The 13,495-nt window shown below is 46.5% G+C and overlaps 1 protein-coding gene across 1 annotated transcript in view; it reads left to right on the forward strand.

Annotated features, from left to right (window-relative positions):
* EEPD1 (endonuclease/exonuclease/phosphatase family domain containing 1) overlaps window positions 1-7,426 on the forward strand; it is a 63,003-nt gene extending 55,577 nt beyond the window's left edge. The window contains exons 6-7 of the mRNA XM_058811713.1: window positions 6,634-6,828; window positions 6,926-7,426. Of these exons, the coding sequence (XP_058667696.1) occupies window positions 6,634-6,828; window positions 6,926-7,125 (395 nt within the window). The 3' untranslated portion in view covers window positions 7,126-7,426. The remainder of the gene's footprint in view (window positions 1-6,633; window positions 6,829-6,925) is intronic.
* Window positions 7,427-13,495: the final 6,069 nt, after the last annotated feature.

Raw genomic sequence — 13,495 nt, forward strand, 5'->3', positions numbered from 1 at the left:
GGTACCTGGATGTAATATGTAGAATAATTTTATTGATTTGAAATAAGTTGCTCTGGCTTTACACCAGGATGAAATGACACCAGAATTTAGACCTAAGCTTGAGCACTGAAATAGGCAGCTGGATTTCTTTACTTCATTTTTGTGAGTTTGCTTTTTACTTTGAAGCTTGCAAATTATGTTTAACTTCCTGCGAAGCAGAACAAAGCAGTTTAGATTCTAAATGTTGCTAATCTTGTTACTGGAACAGAAAAAGTCCAGCCCTTTGTTTACTGCTCAAGAAAGATGTGAAAGGGTTGCAAGGTTATTCGCGTGATGGTTTTCAACTTGGCCCAGCTCAGCAAGTTTGGTCACTTGGAAGTGTTAATGTCCCTCTTGTATAACTCAAGAGGTATTTGCAGTTTCTCTGCGTGCTCTATTGTAGTTCCTTTTGAGCTGCAGAAGCCAGTCAGAGCTATTTTGAGTGCTACTGATTTAAGTGTTTGTCCGCGTACTTTAAAATTGGAAAGGATGAAGGTAAACAAAAGGATCATTTGTTTAATCCCCAAAGGCAGAACTGAAACATGGGATAAATGTGTAGTTCTTCTGAAGTCAACTGAGCAGCACTTCCACTGCATCTAAATTTAGACTGTTGGTGTTCTCTTTATTTCATGTTTTAATATTTTCATATGGCCAGCACATTACTGGAGCACGCTTGTTCTTGGCGTAGTCTCTCACCAAAGAAGAAATTCAGATTCCTCCAAACTTGTGGGATGCAGGTGTGGTCTCCTAAGGAAATGGTAGTGCACACATGTGACTTTGAAGTACAGAATTACCCTGCCAAAATGAATTTCATGCTAAAAATGGCCACCATCCTCCAGTTTCTTCCAAATTAGTCCACAAAATATGGGCAGTATGAACTGGTTTGTGTGTGGGTACTGCAGTAAATTTGAGTTTCTGTTCCCATTTTGCTAACAGATGCCTGTTCTATTACCTTTTATTCTTACTAAGAGACAGGTGAGCATTTGAGGAACGATGTTTACTATTCACAGCCTCCCTTGACGCAGGGTATAGTATCTCCATATTTCTCCCATTAGATTGGTGGGTCCTGGATCCTTTTTCCCTCTCTTTTTTTTCCTTTCATCAGCACTTGAGAGATGCAGTGGCTGTTAGCTGCTCATAGCTACCTCTTTGCAGCAGCTCTTCTGTCTTCTCCCAAGAGCTCCACCAGTTTGGCTCCAGTGTGGTGCCCATGGGCACACACAGATGTTATTCTGGATGTCCTGGTGGTGGCTGGACCCAGGGACCAGGGTGCTGGGTGCATTGAGAGAGTCCTGAGGAGAAGAGCTTGCAAGTGCTGGTGGATGAGTGGCTGGACATGACCCAGCCATGTGCACTTGCAGCCCAGAAAGTCAGCCTCATCCCTGGCTGCATCAAAAGCAGCGTGGCCAGCAGGGTGAGGGAGGGGATTCTGTCTCTCATGTGACCCCACCTGGAGAGCTGCATCCAGCTCTGGGATCCCCAGCGTAGGAAGGACATGCACCTGTCCACAGAAGGGCTGTGAAGATGATCAGAGGGCTAGAGCACCTTTCTTCTGTGAAGAAAGGCTGAGGTATCTGGGTTGTTCAGTCTGAAGAAGAGAAGACTTAGGGAATGTCTTACAGCAGTCTTCCAGTACCTAAAAGGAGCCTATGAGAGAGCTGAAGGGGGACTTTTTACAAGGACGTGTAGTGATGGAACAAGGGGGAATGGCCTTAAACAGAAAGAGGGTAGTTTTAGATGAGATGTTAGGAAGAAATTCTTGATTGTGAGGGTGGTGAATCACAAGTTGCCCAGAGCAGCTGTGGATGCTCCTCCTTTGCAGTATTCAAGGCCAAGCTGGATGGGGCTTTGAATGATCTGGTCTAGTGGGAGGTGTCCTTGCCCATGGCAGGGGGCTCAAACTAGATGATCTTTAAAGGTCCCTTCCAACACAAACCATTTTGTGATTCTGTGATATCTTCTCTCACTTGGCTTGGCCATATTCCATGGGTTACCCATGCATCAGGGACTGGGCTTACAAGACTTCTGAGAAGACTTCTTAGCAGCCAATGTAACATCACATCCTTCCATCATATGTGTGTCACTCTGTCCAGGAAGGATTTGAGCATTTAAGAGTCTGTTTAATTCATGAGGGAAATCATCCAGAGCATGATAAAGGGCATGGCAGGAAGTATCTCCTACAGAGGGCCCCTTGCCCTGCCATGAAGCAAAGGAGGGTTTCCCAGCTCCTGCAGAGAGGCAGATTAAAGCACTGCAGACCTTCTGCAGGCACTCTCAGTCCCTCAGCTGATTGCCTTGGCACTCCAGAGCTCAGCCACTGCAGCAGAGGGCTGAGTTAAGCTTCTGCTTTGCTTCGCTGGCCAAGAGCCACCCGCAGGCACTGCCAAAATTTGCCGGTGCTTTAGTGAATTTGAAGATGCCTTTGCAAACAGACCAGACTTATTTTTTCACCTGAGGAGTTCTCCATTGACAAGGCACAAGGCACATTTGGGCCCAGAGGGTGTGAATGTGTGTGAGCACTGCTGAGAGGTCACAAACAGGACACGTGCCTGGCTGCTGTGGGCTGTATGCCACCACGTCCCAACAGATGGAGGCTCTGGGTCCTTGCGGACAGTGCAGTCTGTGTCAGGGACCTTTGCAGCAGAAGATTGGTTGCTAAGAGAGCTCCTGCTGCTCTGTCTGTTGGAGGAGGAGGAGGACCAGATTGCATTAGCCGAGGAGCCTCTGGCTCCTGAGGGGCAGAATCAAGCCCTGCCAGTCTTAAACTCATTTCCTCCAAAAGAGGAGAATCACTGCACAGCACCAATAGGATTGTCTTATTTTCTGTTTTTCTCTCCATCTGATTGTAGCTGTGGGCATCATGATTGCAGTTTTTGATCAGTTATCATCCCTCATAATGAACAATGGTATGATTTCTTCCAGAACTTTTGCTAAGTTTGGCTGAGAGCCATTGGGGCTCATCCATGAGACCCCTGAGAGCTGCAGCTGCTGTGGGCAGCTCTGCTCCCCGCCTCTGCTGAGAGACTCGGGAGTGTCCAGTGAGACAGAGTCACACACTTGGGAACAACCAGGCAGGTTCACTTCCTTCCCTCTCATGGCTGGATGTCTGTCAAGGTCTTGGGAGACAGACAGACACGAAACTGCACTGCTGGCATGCATGATGTTGTTGTTGCAGGAGCTGGCAGAGGTAGGAGTAGGGCTGAGAGTGAGCCAGGACAAAGGGGAAATGAAGTTGGGGAATACATCAGGGCTGCCTGATGTATTCCCCACTCCTCTGCAGTCTGAGAAGCCCCAGAAGCTCCTCTCAGAGGGGAACAAAAAGTACTCGCTTCTCTCCCCAATGGCAAGTGGGATTTCAGCTTCTTTAACAAGCTCCAGCCTATTCTGTCTGTCAACTTTACACTTTGTTATGATTTTATGCTTAGTTATTCTGCATGCAAATTCTAAACGGGTGAAGAATATAGTGATTTCCTCCCTGGGCAGTCAGGTGCAAGCTGACTTCTTACCTCCTTCCAAGCACGCATCCAAGCGCTGGATCATGTATCCTCTGCTATTTCTAACCTCTCCAGAATGGAAAGGTTAAAATTTTCAGTCAGTTAAAATTTTCACTTGTAAGTACAGTGGGGTTTTTCCATAGATATTTCATGTAAGGGAGGTAGTCTTGAAGATTTGCTAAAAAAAGCATGAGTAGTTTAGGATAGAATAGATGAATAGATTAGATTTTGTGCATAATCAAGGTACTGCTGTTAAGGTCCCAGCCTGTCTGTCATTTTTAAATACCAGGGATGTGCTCCAGAGGTTTCTGTAATGGCCTTTTCCAGCATAGTGTGGAGATGGAAGGAGCCAAGTGCTGCCTGGGCCATTAAGCAAGTGTTAGCACGGAAGGACCAAAGTTACACTTCAGGATTCCTGGTCCTGCCAAACAAGAAATCTTGCAGAAGATCTTTGTCATAAGATGTATGCACAACTACCAACTCACAGTAGGCATGGTCATCCCATTAGAAAAAGACTGATTTTTCTTTTGGGCTCTGATGGAGCTTTAAAAAACTCAGGTTCAGATTCAGTTGGGTTTTTTTCCTTCAAAGGTGGGAAGACTGCTGTAATGAATGCTTTATAGAACAGTATTTAAATTTCTTTTATTTACAATATGATTTGTGACTTAGAAAGGGCAGAGAAACCACAAATATTTTCACTAACTATTCATTGCCCCTCTTCATCTTAGCAAGTACCATGTTTTGAAGTATTTGTAAGTAATATCCCTTCGATCTTGCTTGCTCTCTTGCCTTTTCCCAGTTCATCTTTTCTGCACTGCAAGACAGGAGTGGAATAGATTTTGTTGAGCTTGTGCTCCCTCTCCTGGAAAGCGACTTCTACAGCAACAGCAAAAATGAGGAGGTTTATCCAGAGCACTGAGTGTGGTAGAGAAAGTCTGTCCATCCCATCCCCTCTCACATTTCAATCCCAGGAAAGAAAAAGCCTATAGGCTATTCATAGATCTCTTCTCTGAAGTCAACTTTGGGATTTTTTTTTTTTTTGTGCATTTGTGCCTCATTTCACCATTCTTCTTGAGTGTCAAGTAGTGCCTTGGCAGCATCTCTGGTCATCTCTCAGTATTCTTCTTCAGTTTTCTTGTCAGACATTTCTGGCAGTGGTTTGAGATGGGCACGGAGGTGTGTGCTTTGTCCTCTTACCCAAGGGCACAGGTGGGATGTCTGCATCCACATCTGTCAGGCTAGGAGAGCACACCTCGTGGATATGAGATCGGGGTCTGGAGTTTCTATTCTCCTTCATTAGGGTTGGAAACAAAACATAACTGAAGTAATTTTCTGTTTCAAGTTGAGCAGTATCCCTTCCGTCAGCCAGGCAAAAGAAAGTTGGTCTAGTCAGGGAGTGTCTGTGTGGTTTCTCACCTCATCTTCTGCCATCAGGTTTGCAGACTGCTCCTTGGTCCTATTCCTTGGGATTTTTTAATGCAGAGGTTAGAATGAACACTGCACTTTTGGCACTGTGGTGTATACCAGCATAAGGCTGCATCTTCCTGGGTTCCTCACAAAACTGTTCTTGAATCTTAAAGAAAATATATTTTAAAACAATGTCTGCATAAGTTAAAGCCAGAAGATATTTCTTGCAGAAAAATGAAACAAAAAAGGGGAACAGATTTCTAAAAATTTCTGAGACTAAAACTGCTTGTCTTTGAGTTTGTCACTAACAGGGAGTAGCAAGGAAAAAACACTGATCTTTGGGCTTCAGTAATGCTTGTCTCTCACAGTACCCTTCTGGACAAAACGTCCAGCACACATGTGGATAACCACATTACATGATGGGTGAGCAACCAGGTCACAGATCAGGCCCAAAAATTTACAGTGAATGGGGTGACATCAGGCTGGCATCCAGTCACTTGTGGGGTTCCACAGGGCGCCATCCTTGGCCCAGTTCTCTTCAGCATCTTCAGTAATGGACATGGGACTTGAAGGAATACTAAGTTTGAAAACAACACTACACTGTGAGGAGCTGTCAGCTCCCTTGAGGGCAGACAGGTCCTGCAGAGAGACCTCAACAAACTAGAGAGATGGAAAATCACCAACCATATGAAGATCAGCAAGGGCAAGTTCCAGATTCTGCACCTGGGATGGGGCAACCCTGGTTGTGTGCACAGACTGGGGAATGAGAGGCTGAAGAGCAGCCCTGTGGGAAAAAGACTGGGGGCTCCTGGTGGATGGCAAGTTGAACATGAGTCAGCAGTGCCCTGGCAGCCAGGAGGGAAACTGTGTCCTGGGGGGCATCAGGGACAGCATCACCAGCTGGGCAAGGGAAGGGATTGTCCTGTTCTGCTCTGCACTGTGGTGGCCTCACTTTGGGTTCTGGGGGCAGTTTGGGGTGCCACAACATAGGAAAGAATTTAGCTGTTAGAGAGTGTCCAGAGGAGCAGCATGAGGATGGTGAAGGGCCTTGAGGGGAAGTGGTATGAAGAGCAGCTGAGGTCACTTGTCTGTTCAGCCTGGAGGAGAGGAGACTGAGGGGAGATCTCATTGTGATCTTGAACATCCTCAAGAGGGCAAGAGGAGAGGCAGGTACTGATCTCTTCACTTTTGTGCCCAGGAACAGGACATGAGGGAATGGCCTGAAGCTGAGTTCAGAGGAGGTTTATGTTGGGTATTAGGAAGAAGTTCCTCACCCAGAGAGTGGTTGGGGACAGGCTCCCCAGAGAAGTGACCACAGCACAAAGCCTGCCTGAGTTCAAGAAGTGTTTGGACAGTGCTCTCAGGCACATGGTGTGACTTGGGATGTCCTGTGCCGGACCAGTAATTGGACTCAATGACCCTTTTGAGGCCCTTCCAACTCAGCATTTCCTAAGATTCTTTGACTCCATAATAAATGAGATTATATTTAAAAATAAGCATCAAATGTATACTGGCTGGTTTTATTGTCATGAAGAGAATGGCCATGAGTGAACAGTCAGTGAGAAGGGCTTTAAACAGCATTTCTTTCAGGAGTTCAGAATACAATCACTTTGTTTATTCAGTATTTGTACTTTTCCTCTTTCCATTAATCCTCTTGTACTTGAGTGATGGATATCCATTCCTCCCATTCTTTTCTATTTTTCTTGTTTTCCAGGAGAAAAAGATGTAATAATCCTTGGAGATTTTAACCAGGCCCCAGACAGCAGCGACCATGACATCCTGAGGAAGGAGAAGTTTCACCACCTGGTCCCTTCCAGCACCTTCACCAACATCAGCACAAAGAACCCACAAGGGTCCAAGTCGCTGGATAACATCTGGATCAGCCGGAGCTTGAAAAAGGTTTTCACAGGTAGAGCTGCTTGTTTGAAGTCGTGTAACCTTTATTTGTGTCAGGCTCGCTCTGGGCAGTGTCACCTAACGTTTCCCTGTGCCTCTCTTTGCTGCAGGCCACTGGGCTGTCGTGCGAGAAGGGCTCACAAACCCATGGATCCCCGATAACTGGTCCTGGGGTGGGGTGGCCTCGGAGCACTGTCCCGTGCTGGCTGAGTTTTACCTGGAGAAGGACTGGAACAGGAAGGAGGTGACGCGGAATGGGAACGGGGTGACGGTGGAACGCAGCGACTCCCACACGAAGCACGAACGATGACGTGAACTCGAGGGTGCCTCTCCTGCCACCCAGGGAAGGCTCTGGTCACTCATGACCCCACAGCAGAGCAGGACTGCCTTCCCCTCCCTCTCCTTCCTGCTCTCCTCGCTGCACCTAGAAAGCATCAGCACTTGATTTTGGTGGTCCTGGCTTTGAGCCCCTCGTGGACAGTTCTGGGACGGAGCCTCATGGCAGCAGAACAATCTGCAGCTTTTTCCGGGGACACAGTGGACATTTCCACACCTGGAGATTTGGATAAGAATTGTACAGAAAAATAAAGTGTACTTTTAATATTGGAAAAGCTCTTTGCTGAAATGCAGCTGAACAGGGTTTTGCTGGGAGGGGGAAGGGCAGGTGATGGTTATTTTCCTTTGCCTGCTTGTAGATTGAGGTAATAAGAGAGGCCCCAAAAAGAGAGACACGGTGGACATTTTTGACGACTCTCAAATGCCATTCAGCACTTGCAAAAGCTGCTGGAGCTGGTCCCTATGTGACCTGCAGTGAGACCTGAATGCCTCTGCCCCAGCCTGCAGAGACACTGTTCCTCTGCAGACCCATGTGGGCACCCCCTCATCCTTTCTTTCCTCCTTCCTTACACAGCTGGCAGGGTCATTTTGCCCCTGAATAGCTTCCTGGAACTTGACTTTGTCTTTTTGTGTGGTGCAACATTCAGTGTTGGGTTTTCTTCCTGCCCAATAGTTTTTAGGAGCTGGGAAAGCACCAACTTGTCTCTCTGCATAGCCAGGTCCACTTCTCCAGTGCCCTTTGCCTTGCTCCCTGTTGGGCATCCCACAGGAACAGCCTGTGTCCTCTGTGCCTGCAGCTGGCATCAGTGAGATGTAGCCATGGATCTTTGTCTAGGAGTTGGTGTTCTGCAGGCCATGCATCCTGGAGGTCTGTAGGTGAGCCCATATTCATGTGATCCCTGCAGGGGCTGGCCCACATGATGCACTGACCTCCAAAAGTCCATTGGCTTTTTTAAGGGTTTCAGTTTCTCCCTGTGGCAGACCAGGCAGTCATGCATCCCTTTCCTGAGCCTCACTGCTGCATAAGCCTGGTGCACTCACCACAACCACCATAAATCCAGCATGTGGTCATTGTCCATATGGCAGGGATGGGGCTGCTTCCAAGGGGGTTTGGGTTCTGGGCAAGTCCTGGGTGGGGGCACTTCAGTCGCTGCCTTGGCAGTGCCAGGAATGGAACATTGAATTTGCCACCCACATGAGATTTTTCATGCAGCAATCAATAGCCAGTGACCTAGAAGGGAAACAGATCAGCACTTCAGCAACTGCAAAAGAAATAGAGTGTGAAAGGCGCTGAGCTGCCCCCTAAGCCAGTGCCTGCTGCTGTGGGCTGCAGATGACCACACATTTTGCTGCTGAGAGGAAAGGAAAGCTCTCTGGCATGGCTCACTACTCTTGACAGCAGTGCCACACCAAAGGAGATGCTGTAACTGAGGGTTTTAGAGTGAAAAAGCAAAATATTCTTGCAGTATTTTTATTACTGGAACTTTCTGACATATCACCTCATTTCTAACGACTCAATAATAACTAATTTCAATAATAACTAATTTGCAAGCACACACAGTTGAACAGCTTTTCTATCTGTATGCAAAATTAAACCTAGAAAAAGGTGGCATAGCATGGGGGTGACTCTCAGACTGAGGGAGATTTCAAGGATGTTTCAAGAGGCCAAGTGAATGACTAAGAACTCAGAACATCAGCCCAAAAATGTACCTTTAGTTGCTCAACATTCCTTATTGAAAATAGAAGGTGCAGGCACTTATTTCTGGTCATTATATAAGTAGCTGAGACCTTGGCTCCAGCTTTCATTCTCAATCCTTGCTGCAACTTTGTCCTTTTCAATCAAGCACAATTTTGCTGCCCTCTTTTAATTTGAGCAGCACCAGATTCCCCAAAAAACTCTCAGTGGATAACTGAAAAATATAGGCAAAGATGCAATAGAGTTGCTTTAGTCAGATGAATATTCCATGAGGTGAGATGCAGTAATATACCCAAGACACACTCACTCTCTTGCACCAGCTATTGTTTCCCTGCTATAAATCTGTTTGGAGGCTGAAATTATTTTATAGCTCTAGAAATAACACTTGGAAAGGCCAGATTCCATTTATTCTGCTGTGTTTAAATAAGTGCAGAGGCACCAAAGCTGAGAGAAGCACCTGCAGCCTCCTGAGCAGGTGACAGTGCTCACAGGTGCTGCAGGGGCCCTTGCTTTGGCTCATGAGTTAACAGGGGCTGCAGGTGTGGGAAATGAGCTGAGCCCCCTTCATAACCCATGGGTGAGCTGTAGGGAGAGTTAATGAGGCTGCTCTGTAGCCCAGAGGTTCCTCAGCCCAGTGGAGAGCTCTGGAAAGATGATTACTTGGTGGATAAAAAATGGATTGAGATAAGATGGGAGGAAGATGGAGGAATTGGATACCTACAGGTGGGATTCTGCCTTGCATGGAGCATCTTTATGAGGTATGTACCTGGTTACTTCATGTTGGCAATCAGCTGTGTCTCACTGGTTTTCAGAAGTTTGCTTTTTTCTGACAACCTTGGAGGAAGATGAGATGGTTGTGAGTTTGATGGATTTTGGAGTTCCCAAGGATATCTGTTGTTCTATAGTTGTTTAGAAGCTGAAGTGGTGGCTGTGTTCCTCCTGCCCCTGTGGGAGCAAACCTGAACAGCAATTTTATTTCAAGATGCCCCTGGTGCAACCTCTGCTGGCCCAGCTGGCTGTGGCTTTAGTGCCCAGGCAGTGCCAAGGAAGGCAGCAGCTAAGGAGGGGGTACAGAAGCAGTGAAGCGTTCTTACAAAAGTGTGGATACACCTTACACATCTTGGGTCCCTCAGGAGACCAAATTTTGTGAGGCAGGGTCCCGCTTTATTAGTAATGTCACCAATGGCTAGAGAATGATTTGGTCTGGGTTTAATTTTTTGTAAGGCCATTTATCTCAGCTGTGCAGAGTGAAGGCTGGTGAAGCTCTTCCCCGCCCACTGCACATGCAGCCTTGGCCTCTTCCTTCCAGCAAAGTGCTGCCTCCTGTCCCCTGCTGACACATGCCAGCCTCAGACCTCCCCTGGCCAGGGGACATGGTGACAGCTGATAGACAGCACATGGTCCCTGTGGTGGCTTCTGCAGGGAGCTCACTCCTCTTTCTAGCAGGGGGAGGCAGCTCCTGGAAGGACACATTTGAGTTCTCTACCTTTTAGCATCTTCTGGAAAAAGCTTAAAGCAGCACCCAGCTCACCAAGGCTGAGACAGCCATTTCTAGCATTTGGCCTTTTGCTCCTCACAATGAAAGCTTTTAAATTATTTTCAGCAAATTATTCTCCTTTCCTATTTGCTCTGGCCCATTTGCTTCATGGGAGACCTCTGCTTTGTCCTGTGGGCTTTCTAAAATAACTTACTTAACTAACTTGAACTAATGTCCATTTGGTCACTTGGCTTTGCAGTGTTGTTGCACTGCAGAGTTGCAAGCCATCTAAAAAAGGAAGTGATATAGAAGGGTTTGGAGAGTTGTTAAAAACCTCTGAGGAGCAAACACAAGAAAATAATTGTCCTGGAGATGAATTTCCAAGAACCAGGTTGTGGCAGCAGTGGGTTGACGAATCCTGAAGCAGCAGGCAGGAGTGGAGGCTTGGCTGTACGAGTTAATCAGCCTTGGTCTTGGCACTCTTAAACCCTAAGGGGAGTCAGTGCTCAGTGTTCCTAGAAAATGGCAGAAAAGGGTCAGTCCAGAGGACTTCAAGGTTTTCCTAGACATCTAAATGCTGCCTTCTGACATGGAGTTGATTTTTGGTTTTAAACCTGGTGTTTTGATGGAGCATACTGGCCACGGGCAGGAGCCAGATGCGATGGTAAGCAGAGCTCCTGGGTCAGCAGCTGCTGTTCACTGGGAGCACATCAGGTCATAAATTTAAGCACTCAGAAATTAGGTGGAAATGTCCCATATTTAGGTTATGAGCTTTTCCTTAGCTGCAGGAAGCAAAGCAAAGTCATGCAGGCATTTCCTGACTGCTGACTTTAATACTTTTGCACAGAGTTTGTAGAGGGGAAAAACTTTATAGGAAGCTTATGTTCTTTGTTTTTCCTAAGCAAAATGAAAAGTTCTTCCCCACATGAGGAGTCACACTGAGTGTGAATCAGGGCTCTTGTGGGAAACAGCCTGCAGCAGCTTTTTCATGCCCAGAAGAGATGCAGCAGCAGGTCTCTGTGAGCTGGCTGCTCTCAGGGTGACTGGAGGGCCATGCCAGCAGGGCATGCACAGCTCTCACTGTCACCACTCAGCAGTTCTGGGTTGCTTCCCACATTCCACAGAGCAGGACAAGACCACAATTACAGACAGAGCCCTTGTCTGCTTACCTGGTTTTTAGGGTTTTAGGCCTTAAGCAATTTTTACCTCCACATCTGTAGGTAAAAAAGCTCCTTTGTAAAATCAAAGTAGCTAACAGGATTTACTCTGATGTACCTACAGCTTAGGTATACTTAGGAAATATGTTGCTGGATGACCCTTTGATGACCCATCCTTCTGGCCGTCTCATAACCCTGCACAATCAGATGTTCCCAGCCTGAGGGATGTCCAAAGTTCTCTTTATCAGCTGTGTGAAAGACCTCATTTAAAAAGGGAAAAAAAATGGAATGTGCACAGACCTGAACTGCAACACTGCTCAAACTATGTGAAAACACAAGGATCGCCAGGGTCTTAGAGCACTTTCCCATCAGATTTTAGGGAGTGGCCTTCAGGGAAGCTCTTCCGACCTCCTTATTTCCTTGTCTATAGACGAGAGAAGCTGCCTTGCAGCTTGGTGGTGAATTTACCTCCCGCCATTCTTACTGCCTGAAGTTCTCAGCAGGCTCCCACAAAGAGCACCTTGGTACCCTTGCACCCCCTCCTTTGGGGGAACCTTAACTTGATTCCTTCAAGTGCACAGCCATTGTTCCTTTTACTGACCAAGGGAGCTGGGAGCTGGAGGAGTGTGCACTAGAGAGTGGAAAATGGAGAAGGACAGAGATGAGACAACAGATGGAGGAGTGATCTCCACTGGAGGCTTCTCCACATGATCCTCTGGTGACATATCCTGCCCATGCCAGGAAAAGCTTCTTGGCTGAAAGTTCTATGGGAAGATCAAAAATACAGAACAGTTTAGCTTTAAAACACTGCCAGGAGGAGAGGAAGAAGAGGTTGACTTCCAGATCACCTGTGAATTTTTTGGTGGGTGGGAGTAAATTTACTTTCTAGGCTCAGAGATGCATGATATGGTAGTGAATATATTCCTTAGATAAAATGGAATGTGAAGGACTTGGATTAGAAAAAAAGCAGCCTGATGGATGAGTGCTAGAGAGCAGGATAAAAGTCAGACAAGACAGAAATAAGCCAGTAAGCTGGAGACAACAGCCTGACAGGTCTCCTGTGGCTTGGAATGTGCCACAGGATGGAAATTGGGCCCTAAAGTATAAATGAGAGACCCTCCAAGTGTCCTTTTCAGAGCACTCCTAGGACAGGCCTGAACATGAGCCCAGCTCTGCTGTATTGGAGCAGCTGTGGAATTGCACAGATCCAGTGAAAAGGTCCCTGCAGGGAGGTGTCCATCCCACTCTGACCCTGGGGGATGGCAGGAGTCCCATGGCTTCATGCCAGCCCCTCCTGTGCCACCATCTGCATTTCTCCTGCCACCAACTTTTTTAGGATTTTTTTCCAGGAATTTTTTCTTTTCAAAACCATGCCTGTACAACCTGGCCCTGCTCACTCATGAGAGCCCTGCTTGTGGGCTCTCTACCCCTGCTCTTTCCTGCTTCAGGCTGTGGCCAGTGCAGTTCCAACTTCAGCCTCAGTTTCTTCACCTCCTTCTTCTGAAGAGCTGAAACAATACTGTACTTCATCCTGCTTGTCCATAGACACCTCAGAAAAAGATGTTTAAAGTGTCTCAGGGGCACTGTGTGATTGGGGAGGATACAAACCATTTCAGTAGCAGCATAAAAAATTAATTTGGACAATTTTAATGGGAAGAGTAAGGATATTCCTTGAAAGGTAGTCCTGATGACATCTTTCTGCAATGGAATCAATGAAAATGAAAGGGTTTAAAATTCAATATCCAGATTTTCTGGATTTAATGTGGACTGTGAGAAGTCTCTAATTGTTCAGCAAAGCCCAAATAGATTCTCCCTTCTGTATCTCAGACACTCATTTTAAATTTCATACTGAAAAACCCCCTCTAACTTAATTTTCTGTTAATATATTGCAGAAGTTATTAAGACACTTTTAAATGACTATTCCCTTAAAAAACCCCAAACTGACCAACAAAATAAATAAATAACAAAAATCCCCCCAAACAAACCCAGACAAAAGAATTATTCCAGCTGTTTC

The sequence above is a fragment of the Ammospiza caudacuta genome, chromosome 1, assembly GCF_027887145.1.
Source record: "Ammospiza caudacuta isolate bAmmCau1 chromosome 1, bAmmCau1.pri, whole genome shotgun sequence".
NCBI classification, from domain to species: Eukaryota; Metazoa; Chordata; class Aves; order Passeriformes; family Passerellidae; genus Ammospiza; species Ammospiza caudacuta.